The 14,334-nt window shown below is 34.5% G+C and overlaps 1 protein-coding gene and 1 pseudogene across 1 annotated transcript; both read right to left on the bottom strand.

Moving 5' to 3' along the window:
- Positions 1–6,985: 6,985 nt before the first annotated feature.
- On the bottom strand, positions 6,986–7,959 carry LOC130709547 (ethylene-responsive transcription factor ERF071-like). Its single transcript, XM_057558932.1, has one exon. The coding sequence runs from the start codon at positions 7,837–7,839 to the stop codon at positions 7,168–7,170; it is 672 nt and encodes a 223-aa protein (XP_057414915.1). The 5' UTR covers positions 7,840–7,959; the 3' UTR covers positions 6,986–7,167.
- Positions 7,960–12,156: 4,197 nt separating this feature from the next.
- On the bottom strand, positions 12,157–12,904 carry LOC130743508 (ethylene-responsive transcription factor 1-like; annotated as a pseudogene).
- Between the last annotated feature and the right edge of the window lie 1,430 nt (positions 12,905–14,334).

Genomic DNA, 14,334 nt, shown 5'->3' with positions numbered 1-14,334 from the left:
TTATCACGTAGGCATGCCAAGTCCGGTGGTGCACACGGCAAGTTGATCAGAGGTAAAACTCTGATTATGAAATTTGGCTATTTCCTAAACAAGAGAATGGTTTCCAGACTTAATGCAAGTGAGAAACTAAAATCAAATTTCACTTATTATATAAGGACCATAAAAAATCTGTATTTACTATTACATCGTGTATTATATCAGTTGTATATATATTTCTCTTCCTTTTTCTATCTCATCAATATCAATCAATATCAATATCAATATCAATCAATATATATTAGAAAAGAAGAACTTCCATAGTGACGTGTCAGCACCAGATTAATTCTTAGTGACGTGTCAGCACCAGATTAATTCTCATAAAAATTATTCCACGTGTCAATTTGTTAGAGGATATAATTTTCAATTGATATGTGTTTTAATTTTATATATTCTAACCTAATTAATTGATATTATTTTAGAATATATAATTTTCAATTGATATATGTTTTAATTTTATATATTCTAAAATAATTGATTGATATTATTTTAAAAGATAAGATTTGGTCTTTTAATTTATTTTTAGAATATATTGATTAATTTTTATTGAATTTTCGAATTTTTTATTAATTCGAGATTTTATGAGTTTTTATTGTGATTTGCTAGATTTTGTTAGTTTTTATCTATCTTTATTTAATACCATTTTTAATATTAGATTTGATTGGGATTTAGGTTGTTTATTTCTTAATTTTATTTTAATTTATCTTATTATTTATTTTAAATCCAGAAAATACTTTATTTTATTTTAGATTTACTTTTACAGTATATTAATTAAATTTTCTTAAATTTTCGGATTTTTAATTAATTCAGGATTTTATGAGTTTTTATTGTGATTTGCTAGACTTGGTAGTTTTTATCTATCTTTATTTAGTACCTTTTTAAATTTTAGATTTGATTAGAATTTAGGTTGTTTATTTCTTAATTTTATCTTATTATTTATTTAATTTTACTGCCAGGAAATATTTTATTTTATTTTACATTTGTTTATAGAGTATAATAATTAATTTTTATTGAATTTTTGGATTTTTAATTAATGCAGAATTTTATGAGTTTTTATTGTGATTTGCTAGATTTTGATAGTTTTTATCTATCCTTATTTATTATTTATTTAATTTTAATTTCATGAAATATTTTATTTTATTTTTGAGTTACATTTAGAGTATAAATGAATTTTTATGGTATTTTTATTGAATTTTCATATTTTTATTTAATTCAGGATTTTATGAGTTTTTTTATTGTGATTTGCTAGATTTTGGTAGTTTTTATCTATCTTTATTTAGTATCTTTTTAAAGTTTAGATTTGATTAGGATTCAGGTTGTTTATTTCTTGATTTTATCTTAATTTATCTTATTTTTTATTTAATGCTAATTCTAAGAAAAGGGAGTTGATTTGGTGCTGAGGGTCCACAAAGCTACCATGGACACGCAGAGATTTGATAGCTGCTATTTCTACCTCTGCCACATGTCGCGATCAGGACAGAGGTATGCCGTAAGATGATGTTACGTGAAGAAGAGTTTATCATGTTGTGATTGATAGTTTGTGTCATTCCAGTTTATCCTTTGTTCGTAATTCAATCCTGGATTCTTAAATTTCACATATTTTGTGTGTTTTGATCCAAAAGTTTACAAATTTTTGCATAAACCCTTTAACGAATCATTGTTGAAGACGTAATGTTTTGATTCTGATGTAATATTTTTTCTATTGTTCTTCTTCCGCTTTTGTATTTTTTAAAACTAGATTTTAGTATAGTTTGTAGAAATTCATGCGTGTGAAGCCATTCTAAACCAAATTTTGGTATAATTTATAGAAATTTACGAAACTTAGGATAGCCTGAATTTATATTAATTTCTCAAATTTTGCACGTTTTTATTCATCATGTTTGAGCTGTGTGTATAATCATACTATTTGCACTGTATGTGAATGATGCACGACTTACTAATTTTTTTTTTAATGATGCACATGTCAGTCAAATTGATGAAAGCATATGAAGAGCTCACATTTAATCTTCATGAGTATGTTTAGCCCATTCTTAAGGTTGGTTCATGTTTTCCTCAAACTCATTAGTTTTGCATATACTCATGTTTTAGTATGTCAATTGGGTGACTTATCTTACTTTGCTCTATATATTTCCTTAAGTTCAATTTAAATTGATTGTTAGTATAAGTTTATTGGTGAAGTAACCACAGTTATTTTGGGTGGGAGAATTATTTTGTTTTTTTCTCACATATATAGATAATTTGCTGGGGTGCGCACATATGGGGCAATACACCATTTTTTGTTTCTCTTGACTAAAATGTTCCTTTGGTTTTTTGTTTCACAAAGGTTCCACCCCAAGATTCACAAATACACTAAATACAATTCTTTCACCACAGTTCTTTTAAATTGGTGAAGGAGGGTATTTTGTTCTTCAAGACTTCATTCTGGGTTTCTGTTTCAATCTTCTTCATGAATTGATTTTGTTCTTCAACTAATTGTAAGATGTCATATGCTTCAAGGATTCCTGTTTTTCTCTTCTTAATCAAAAGCAAAAGGATTGAGGAAAAGAAAATCTTCTAGGGTGCAGAATATTCACTAATTGGAAGAAAAAAAATAACACGTGTCATTCTCAGATTAATTCTCATAAAAAAATACATTTTAAAATTTTAGATTTGATTAGGATTTATGTTGTTTATTTCTTGATTTTATCTTAATTTATTTTTGAATTATTTTTAGAGTAAAAAAAATACATTTTTAAATTTTAGATTTGATTAGGATTTAGGTGGTTTATTTCTTGATTTTATCTTAATTTATTTATTATTTATTTTTAAAGTATTAATTAATATATCCCAAACTTTTTTTTTTAAAATAGTGAGTTTGAAAGCTATAGCTTAAGTTAATTTGTTAATATATTTCCAAATAATAATAATAATAATAATAATAATAATAATAATAATAATAATAATAATAATGATAACATGTGTGTGCGGATATGAGCCGGTTGGGTACTATAGTGCTCATACCCGCACCCATACCCTCTATTTTTTGCGGGTAATTATCTATACTCAACCTCATACTCATTTAACGGTTTTTTACCCTACCCATAGTGGGTATTTTTTGCGGGTACCCTATGATTTTGAGACCCATTGTCATCCATAGATTTAGATTTTTGCAAAGATGGATAGCTTCCTGTAATGACATTGAATTGTCTAAAGGTAGAGAGCTTCGAGTTGCTACCCACGTGAGTATGGAGACGGGTACATGTAATTTTTAAAAACGCGGGTATGGAGATGGTACTATAGTACCTACCCATTGTCATCCCTACTTAGTTGGAATCACTACTACAGAATAGACCTTTTGCCACGCCTCAATTGCCATGGTTATAGGCGGAACCGTGGCAAAAAGTCAGTTACCACGGTTATAAACGGAACCGTGGCAAAAAGGGGACAATATTTTATTATTTTTTTTAGAACCGTGGCAATAGACGCAATAGACAAATTTTTTAGGAACAAACAATCTGGCTCGTACTCTCGCTCTCGCGTTTTCCCCTCCCACTCTCCAATTTTTTCTGAGAAGAACCCTAACCCTCTCGATCTGTTCTCTCCTTTCCCTCTCTGTTCACTGCATCACTCCTCCTCTCCCTCTTGTTCTCACTGCAAGTAGCTCTCTTCTCCTTCTCGCTTCTCAATCGCTCTCTCTCTCTCTCTCTCCTGCTCCCTCTCGTTCGTCGTCACGCCGTTCGCCGTCAGTTAGAAGAGAAAAGACGGTAATATTCCATCTATAGCGGTAATTAGAGATGGAATTTGTGTTCTTACTTCAAGCCGTGCTTGACCTTTTTGCTTTCCCTTTAGAATCGTTCACCCGTGATTTTCGTCTTGCTCACTCTTTCACTATGGTGCTCTCTACCTTCGTTCAGCTTTTGGACTCGATCTCGCCCTAGATCTTTGTCTCGCTCACTCTTTTGCTATGGTTCTCTCTACTTTCGTTCAGCTTTCTCTCACTGGAAGGTAAGGTTAACATGCTTTTGTTGTTAATCCTTGTAATCATGAAATTAATGGTAACTTTGTGAAATCTATTGATACATGATTCAGTTCTGCATTGTGATTTTGGTTATCAGTTGATTTTGTTGTTAAATTCTTCGCAGCTTTCCATTTCGATTCCTCCTAGTTGATCCAAGTTTGAATTGGTGATTTATTGAGAATTTTTTATGCTTCGGTTCTTCTAAATCTTGTTTCTGTGCTTAGCTTCGTCATCATTGCATTCATTTCAAGAAAACCCTAATCGCATCCCTTTTTCAATCTTCCATACTTTCTGAGATGTTAAATGTATGATTTCTCTTGGCATTAGGCTTTTCTGGTTTTGGTCTAATCTCTTTTACGAATAACCTTGATCCTCTGTTCAAAATATTGATGGAGAAGGATGAAGTTATTGATTAGTTATATGCAGGATACTAAATTTTGTTTCTGAATGAGTTGTTTTGGTTGTATGCATATAGGTACTCATATTGTCTCAGTGATGAAATTAGTTTTTATGTGCAATTTATACAGGTTTTAGATGCAGTGCTAGCTGTAAAGATGACCAATTTATACAGGTTTTGATCTGGCCCTATCTTTCTTGCACTATAGTTTTCAGGGAGACTAACAACAATGTCGCAATTATTTAAACTGTAAGCACCATGCCAAACATATTATCTTCAATTCAAAACTTATATGTCATTAACAATAAATTCCTGTTTTTTCAAGCAAGTATTTGTGCACATTGAAGCTAGCTAGCATTGTTTTATTATATTAACTTATGATAATATAATAGTTCTATACATTGTTTTCTTATGATAGTTTGTGTTGTACATGTTCATGAATGTATTGACAAGCTAGCGTAGGCATGGGTTTTGACTGGTAATAAAATGGAGACAACAATTAATATTTGGTAAGTTTAAATATTATCTATAAATTTTGAAATCATGGGTGCAAATAATAAGATCATGTCATTGATTTGGTAATTTTTGTGACTGCAGATCTGCTTGTTCAGACAAGGAATGAAACAAATTATAATTAATTTGATACTCCAAAAAACAAATCACCGGAGAAAATGGAGGACAAGTCTGCTGCTGAAGCTGTAAACCTACTTTGACCCTTAATTTCTGTCTTGCTTCCCATTATCATGATTTTGGCTGAACTTTGCGAATTCTCCAGGCAATTAAGGCAAGCATTTTTCAACAATTAAGGGAAACAAAGGCATTAATTTCTACCTCAGATGAAAACTGAGGCATTAGCTCTGCTTATTGATGGGAAGTCTCTTATGCACAAGAAGATGATGTGAAGGACTTGTTTCTGGAACTTGCAATTGGATGTGCATCTGTTATATGCTATTGTTCATTTCCCAAGCAAAAAAGCACTAGTATGTTTTCCTTGATCTTTTATTGTGCATAGCCTGTGTATTTTAGTGAAGATGATAAAATGATCAAGTTTTGCTTCTACCTAATTCAAAGTGGCATTTGTTTAAGTTTATTCACAATTTAGAAATCCCTAGCATGGGTTTATGTTTTTAGTGAGGTAATAACCCTTTCAAGCGTTATTACATCCATCTATCATGTGAATATTCACAATGTCTTAGACCTTCCACAGCTCATTCTTACAAAACAATAGTTATCGGTGGTGATCTTCTCTGCCTTATCACAATTGGAAATTTTATCTGATCTGAATAACAATCCATTCAAAGTATTGAATTTTTTATTTTACATTTTCTTCAGGGATTTATCTAGTAATAATTTCTGGATATGTGCCAGCATGTGTTGGTTAGCGTATTGGTAGTTCTAAAAAGGAGCGGCAAAGAGTTGGTATAAGAATCTCAAAGAGTTTTCCTCTTCCCTGGATCACTCTCGCATCTTTGGAGTCTTTGTCCTTGCCACTGATATGGGTCATTTGTTCTATTTTTAGTTGAGTTGAATATAGAGTGCTGCCTCATCCTTACGTTCTTTTGCCAAAAATAGGTGCAGGAGAAGAATATCATTAGGATCTTAGGACAGAATAGATAGCTTTGACATTTCACTTGAAAAGCATAAGGGAGATGTACGTCTTCCATATAGGTGCTTAACTGCTTATGGTAATGGGATTAAGTCTCTGCTATATTAATATAGTTTCTTTTTTGTTTAATTGTTTGGTTTCATTGTAATATATTCTTGTGTCTTTCTCTTTACAGTATGCTCTATGAAAATTGTACCATGAAAGTTCATTGCAATTGCACAGACCAGGTGTACAACATATTGCCACTCTTTTATAACCGTGGCAATAGGGTCCGCAACTTGACCGTGGCAATAGAGGTCACATATTGCCACGGTTACACGCTTGACCGTGGCCATATGTGACCTCTATTGCCACGGTTAAGTGTGTAACCGTGGCAATATGCAGACTTTATTGCCACGGTTACCCTTTACAAACTGTGGTAATAGGCGAATCAATTGCCACGGTTCGCCCTTGAACCGTGGCAATAGAGCAATTGCCACGCACGCTATCGCCACGGTTTAACCGTGGCTAAAGGGCGTGCGGAACCGTGGCGAAAAGCCTTTTCTGTAGTAGTGAATAAACACAATAATGTTATATACTTTATGATATATCTTACACAATCTTGATTTGTGCTACTATCACATTAATTTTTTTAAGATTAATATGTTGATAATTCCTTATATTTATGATTTGTGTTATCGTCTTCATATTTACAAAGAATGTAAAATGAGTTCCTCTTGGTCTCAGTCGGGCTTAGAAGAGAAGTCTTTATGTCCACTTTACTCATCAATTCTGACTTTTCTATTTCATTCGTTGTTTAATATATTTTTAATAATCAAAGTATTAATTAATGTATCAAATACAATAGACATATTTCCCGTACAACGCGCGGGTAAAAAACACTAGTTTTATAATATAAGTGTAAATAGATTAACGAATGATTCATTACTCAAGGTTAACAGGCTATTGCTACAAGAAGCAAAACTAGAAGTACTGTTTTGATTCATTAAATAATATTAAGTTGAAGTGGTAGTGGCAAACATCACCCTTTCAATTTCATCAAAAGCGGTGTATTTAAAAATCAATTAAAAAAAACTCCTAATTAAATCATTAAAAAAAACTCCTAGCAAACAAACAAACATAGTGGGAAGCTTATGAGCACCAGTTGGACTGATTATCCCACCATTGATCAACATTCATGACATCATTTGCACTTGAACCCATATCAAACACCTGCACTTGGCTTCTATGTTTGGCTAACCTATTCAACACACCAACTAAGTTCTTCCTCTTCTTTGACCCTGGTGAATACTCCAAACCATCCTCCGAAGAAGCCGGTGAAAGAGGCTCTGGCGAGTTCTGCTTGAAAGCTTCCACCACACTCGCCGTCTCCGGCTGCGTGTCGGAGCCGATGAGATGTGGAAAGTTGAGCTTGGCTTTTCTGCCACGAATCTTGAAAGCAGCTCTATCATAAGCTAGACCCGCTTCCTCTTCAGTCTCATAAGTTCCAAGCCAAACCCTAGCACCGTTCTTCTTTGGATCTCTTATCTCCGCCGCGAACTTTCCCCACGGCCTACGCCTCACGCCCCTGAACCGCTTCCATTCAGCTGGCGGCGCGTGTGATGAACGCGCCTCTGCAGAGGAACCCTTTTTGCACCCTGATGGACTAGAGTTATTGGTATCCTGCGAAGATCCATCACTAGAGTCGAAATCTTGGATTGGAAATGGATTGTCAGAGGGTGAATAGCAGGTTTCGTTGTTTGAATCATGTTCAAGCAACAGAAAGTGTTGAATGGATTCCAGTGAAGAAAAATCACAAGACATGGTGATGAGGCGGTGGTGGTGTTTTTTCTTTTGGGGTTAAGATTGACTTTGCGGTTACTCGAAGCAGTGATGAGCTTGTGTTGTGTGAGCTTAAGGAATAATGTGATGAATTTATATGCTACTTGGTTTTGAACAACGTGAGTTTTTGTTTAATTTGAATATTATTTTCTTATGTGTTGTGTGGTTTCCTGGAAGCTTCAATGCATAATTGAAAACTGGTTTATGTTATTAAACTTTGAGCTTAGCTACATTTGTCACCACGTGTGATTATATTATTATTTTAGTAATAACAATAATAAAATAAATAATCACAAAGTCAGAAGAATTTAAACTAATCACAACTCCAGTCTCGGAATCTAGTGGTTGCAACAATTTTTGCTTTTGTTAATTTTTTTTAGTTAAATTTACTTGTATTCAAACCATTCAAAAAAGTACTACATAATAATAAAATGAAGAATGGTTAGACCGGTTAGTTGTTACCTAAATGCCTAGGTTCAGCATGTTATTAGAGAAATAATATAAAATTATTTATATAACTCTTACGCAATGGTTAGACCGGTTAGTGGTTTATTGGTTGCTTGTATGATATTAGAATTTTTATGACCAAATGGTCCAGAATTCGATCTTTATCGCCCTCAATTATTCTAATAAAAAGTTGAATTATGCACATGGTAGATGAATTTTTGCATTTATTCACAATTCAAGCACAAATGATTCTTGTCTAAGGGGAGGTGCTAGAGAAATAATATAAAATCATTCATGTGATCTTACCCAACAACTTAAGTTTTTAAGATATTGCTTAACATATATAGCAAACAGCTATTTACAGGTTGTCGACGGTTTTAATTGACGACTTTTGTCAGGATACTTATTGTTATCGAAGACCAAATTTGTCGGTCGCTCACAACAAAATTTTCAAAAGTCTACCAAGTAATTGGCAAACGACAGTTTCAATTTTTGAAATTACTTAGGCGTTGGCCATCTACAAATGATGTCCAAATTCCTTTTAAGATGAACAAGTTACTGCTAGCTCGCACCAATTTCAAGTTTTTGAATTACCAAATCGACGCTTTTGGTCGTCCGTAATTAATGTCAAATTTTTTAAGCCCAACAAGTTATCGCCTGGCGACAATTTCAAATTTTTGAATTATTGATGGCTTTCACTCTAAGTAAATTAATTGGGGTAACTAATCTCGCCAAACTTACTGATGATCAAGTCGTGGGTAACGCTTTTTTTCGGAAAACTCAAACAGTATGAGATTATTAGAAAACAGATTATCGATGATGGTAGCATTGAGATTTTGCAACAATTTTCTGGCTGTCGGTAAAAAACTGTCAAAAATTACATTTTTTCTCGTAGTGTCCGATTACCTTTTCTATTAGTGCTGGCAACACACTCATTTTAACACTCATTTTCTAACACCACTTATTGATTATATTGGTTTAAATGCATGTAGATCCCACTAAATTGGAAGTGGTACCATATCTTTAGTGGACTCTAAAGATATTCCTAAGTTGTTTAATTATTAAAAAAACATAATTTAGCAATTCTTATTAATATATTTTCAGCATGTTTTAGTTATTGAGCATGAATATCTATATGTTAATATGCATATTCAATATGTTAGAAATAATAATATAACTTCCACTTCTCTTTCTCGTGGGGAAAAACATTCAGAAAAGGTCAGGAGAGGACGTAAGCTCCGTCAGTTGCCCTCGGCCACTTGTATGAGTTTGGTTGTTGTTGATGATGAAGGCTCTTTCTCAAGTGTGGTCACACACTCAGTTTGTCCTGCTCCGTTGGCTTTTGGGAATGCTCCTGGTGGTCGCTATTGGACACGAGCTAAGAAGGCGTGGATGGTTGACAAGCTTTTGAGTTGTACGTTTCCCTAGATGAGAGAGACAGTGAGAAAGAAAGGACATAGAAAATATAATATTTGATTTGATATGTGATAGGAAATGAATAAATCAAGGTTTACTTATATATATATTTCTTTTTTGGTACATCAGAAAGATAAATTGCACTCTTCAGATATTGATCTTTGAACCTCCATCACTCAACTTATATGTACCTTAGGTAGCGTTTGGAAACTGAACAGAACGGGACAGAACGGAACAGAACAGAACGTAACATAATGGAACGGGACAGCTTTTTTATGTGCGCCATGTTTGGTAAATACAAAATGGACAGAACAGAACCACACACTTAATTACATACATACCCTTATTATATTTAATGTTTCATTAAACATAAAAAAATTAAATAGAATAACTTGTATACAAATTAACTTAAAACCTTAAACCCCTTTCATGTTTCACGCCGTCACCTCCTGGGTTCTCTCACAAAACTGTTATTCTAAAACACCCCAGGTATCAAACCTGGGATTTCAAGCATTTTCAATTCAAATACACACCTTTGACAAATTTCCCATTCTCGCTAATTTAATTGGTGGTTCAAATTGAAAATAAAACTTTGCTATCTTTTTCCATTTCCCTTAGAAGCAATCACCAACGAGACATGTAGATGAGGAGAGGACGATAGATTTATTAAAAAGAATGATGAAATGTAAAATAGGCATGTAATCTCCAAAGAGACAGGGAGAAAAAAAAGAGGACGGCAATGGGTTTGGGCGAGAACGACGCAGAATCACCGAGTCAGAGAGTAGTTTTGTCAATATATATTCAAATCTCATTAATCTGGAAATAGTCTAAAAAATTTGTGAGAAATTAACTAATATTATGTAGGGGTGCACATGGGTTGGGTTGGATGGATTTTTGTCAAAATAAAATCCGAACCGATCAAAATTGTCTGGGTTGGGTTGGGTTGGATTTCACGAATTTCTTTTTCGGACCCGATCCGAACCAATCCGACGAAGTTCGGATTGGGTTGGATGGATTGATTGGGTCACTATATTAAAATAATAATATATTTGAAATATTGAAAAGTCTTGCAAAAGTTATTATAAATTCAGAAAAAGTTATAAAAAATACTAAATATGTTATAATACTAAATAGCATAAAAAAGGCACAAAAAATCATATCAAATAGCATGAAATAGTACCACATAAATGACATATAACCAATATTATGAAAATAAAAAACTTCATTACTAAATGACATGAAACAATCTAACGTAAATAGTACCTAAAAAGTGAAAAACAACACTAAATGTCATGGCATGATACTTAGAACTTAGATAATAGATGTCTCCAACATTCCAAATAACTATATATAAACATGTAACAAATAACTACGCACAAATACTCTAAGTTCTAATATGACAAATAACTACAAATACTTAAGTCTCAAAGTTTCAAAAGTCATCACTCCGACACTAGCACTCCAAGTATGAGTAAAATTACAAAAAAAATATTATTATATGTATGGATTCTGGGTTGGGTTGGATGGATTTGAATTGAATCCGAAATCCGATCCGAACTTGGTTGGGTTGTAGTAAAATCCATCCGATTAACCCGATTGCCTGATCCAACCCGTATTTTTTCTATTGGATCGGATTGGGTTGGACGGATTCATTGGATCTACCCGGCCCATGTTCACCCCTAATATTATGTGCAGGTGATGATAAAAATCATGAATTGATAAGGAGATACTGGTAATAAAATTGGGGGTAGTTTTGTCTTTTTATTAAGTGTTCCGTTCTGTTCTCTTCCGTTCCACCTTTTTCAGGGAACCAAAGTATTCTGTTCCAGGAGTCTTGTGTTCTATTCCGTTCCATCCAAAAAACATGACAAACACAGAACGGAACACGTATGTCCCGTTCCGTTCCCTTCACACCTGTCTACCAAATGCTACCTAACTCTTACGTACCACTTGAGCTATCATTCACAGACTAGTTATATAAATATTTCGCCACAAGGAAACACTGGATATTTTTTTAAATTAACAATTAACAATCAAAATTAAAACCAAAGAATACATTGACATAACGAAATTTACACTTTACTTTTTTTTGGTATATCAAAAAGATAAATTGCGTCCTCCAGGAATCGATCCCTAGACCTCCCCCAATCAATTCATATGTCCTCTAACTCTTATCACTTGAGCTATCATTCGAGATAAATTTACACTTTACTACTTTTAAGTTTGTGTAAATATTTAAAATTTTAACTTGGAAAAGAAAAAAAAGGTAATTGAGGCAAATCAACGGGAAGCAAATTGAAGTGTTATTGTTCATGAGGAACATCACCTTTTGAAATTCATCAAAATTGGTGTATGCAAAAATCATTAAAAACTCCAAAGTAAACAAACAAAAATAATCACTAAATTAATGTTCACGGATGACAACGCAATGGAAGCTTATGAGCACCAGATTACCCCGGAATCACTGCACAAATTATCGCACCATTCATCAACCTTGACATTATCATTAGCACTTGAATCAATATTAAACACCTGCCCTTGGCTTTTATGCTTGGCTAGCCTATTCAACACACCAGCTAGGTTCTTCCTCTTCTTTGACCCTGGTGATCGAGCACTCTGAACTATCCTCGGAAGCCGATGAAGAAGCCGGCGAAAAAGGCTGCTGCGAGTTTTGTTTTAGAACTGTCACCACACTCACCGACTCTGATGACGAGTCAGAGCCAATGAGGCGGGGAAAGTTGAGCTTGGCTTTCCTGCCATGTATCTTGAAAGCAGCTCTATCATAAGCTAGAGCCGCTTCCTCTTCAGTCTTATATGTTCCGAGCCAAACTCTAGCTCCGTTTTTCTTTGGATCTCTTATCTCCCTTGCGAACTTGCCCCACGGTCTACGCCTCACGCCCCTATAACGCTTCCATTCGGGTGGTGGTGCGTGTGATGCACGCACAACCGCAGAGGAACCCTTTTTGCACCCGGATGATTTGTTCACGGCACCAACTACATTATCCAAGTTATTGGTAGCCTGTGATGATCTAGGCTGGAAATTTGAGCTCGGAAATGAATCATAAGAAGGTGTGTTGCAGGTTTCATTGTTGGATCCGTTCACAAGAGTGTGGGAATCGTGTTCAAGCTCAAGCAGCAGGTAGTGTTGAATGGATTCCAGTGATGAAGAGAAATCACAAGACATGGTTTTATTGGATTATGTGATAGCGGTGATGGGGTGGTGCTGTTTTTTCTTTTGGGGTTATGATGACTTTGCGGTTACTCGAGCAGTGATGAGCTTGTGTGTGTGTGTTTAATTAACGAATAATGCGTTATGAATTTATATACCACTGGGTTTTGAACAACGTGAGTTTTGTTTAATTTGAATATTACTGTTTACACTGATTTTTGGTAAACAAATATCTTCTTAGTTCGACTAAAGGAAGTTTAGATTCAGGGTCCTTTTGGGAAAACGTCTTGCCAAAGTGTTGTGTGTGAGTGGGCGTTTTTCGACAACAATGAACAGTTCAAAAGAAACTGAATTTCATTCAATAAGGATCAATTACATGAAGATCAAAGTGTGAGAAAGTGACAAAGAAACTGCAAGGAATGTAAATTTCGACAAGAAGTTAAACAGCAGAACTAGTGAATCCCAGGAAATTAACAAACAGCATGACGAGCTTAAACGTAGTAAAGATAAACATGTGGTTCTGCAACATACTCCTTCATCATCACGTCTTGCTCTTCGAGTCTCATTGATGCGGACATTAGAGCTTTTTAGTGAATTTTTCAGAGTTGAGTTGGGAACCTCCTTTCTGACTTGAATTCTCCCATTTATAGAGCATGTTCTTGGCGGTTTTTTCCTTCTTCTTGGATGGGTTAGTGGGTCTAATCCCTTTTCACCACGATCTGCAGTTGGTTCCGGGAGTTCTTTGTGCAGTAGTGGTGGTCGTGGGCTTCAACCGCTTCCTAGCCACGTGTCTCACCAACGTGGTGAGGATCTGACTTGGTCAATGCTGCACATGTTAAACGTGCCCCTGTTTTGTAGCAATGACTCTTATTGTCGAATTCGACTGCTCCTTTAACTTGTGCATTTTTCCTTTCCCTTCTTTAGTCTAAATTCGACCACCTCGTGTGCTTTGGGCCGAATGCGTTTTTTTCTTTCTTGGGCCAAAATATTGGGCCAACAGATGGCTCCCCAAAAATGTTGATTCTCGACTACCAGACCTTGGAGGAATCAAGCATTTTTTTCTCGTGCATTTCGATGGAGCTTGACGGCTGTTCGCGACTTTTCACTTTCTGATTTCAAGTCTCATCAGAGATCCTATCGTTTGACTTTTGCTCCAATCAGAAGCTTTGGCGTCTGGCTTCGTCTGTCGTCTGCCGTCTCTACTCTAGGGTAATCATGACCCCTTTCTAGCCTTTATGTTAGGGTTTGTGGTTATATAATAAAACTAGTGTTTTTACCCGTGTGCTGCACGGCGAAGTTTACTGTTGTATTTGATATGTCAATAAATACTTTGATTACAAACCATTTAAGATACTAAAAATGAAAGAACAATCATAAAAAAGATGTAGATATTCAGAGGTTTGGGTTGTATGAGCTGTGTTTTCCCGACTTTTTGTTGGCTTGAT

Source organism: Lotus japonicus, chromosome 3 (genome assembly GCF_012489685.1).
Source record: "Lotus japonicus ecotype B-129 chromosome 3, LjGifu_v1.2".
Classification (NCBI taxonomy): Eukaryota; Viridiplantae; Streptophyta; class Magnoliopsida; order Fabales; family Fabaceae; genus Lotus; species Lotus japonicus.
The sequence above is the reverse complement of the archived record's forward strand: the minus strand, read 5'-3'. Positions and strand labels throughout refer to the sequence as shown.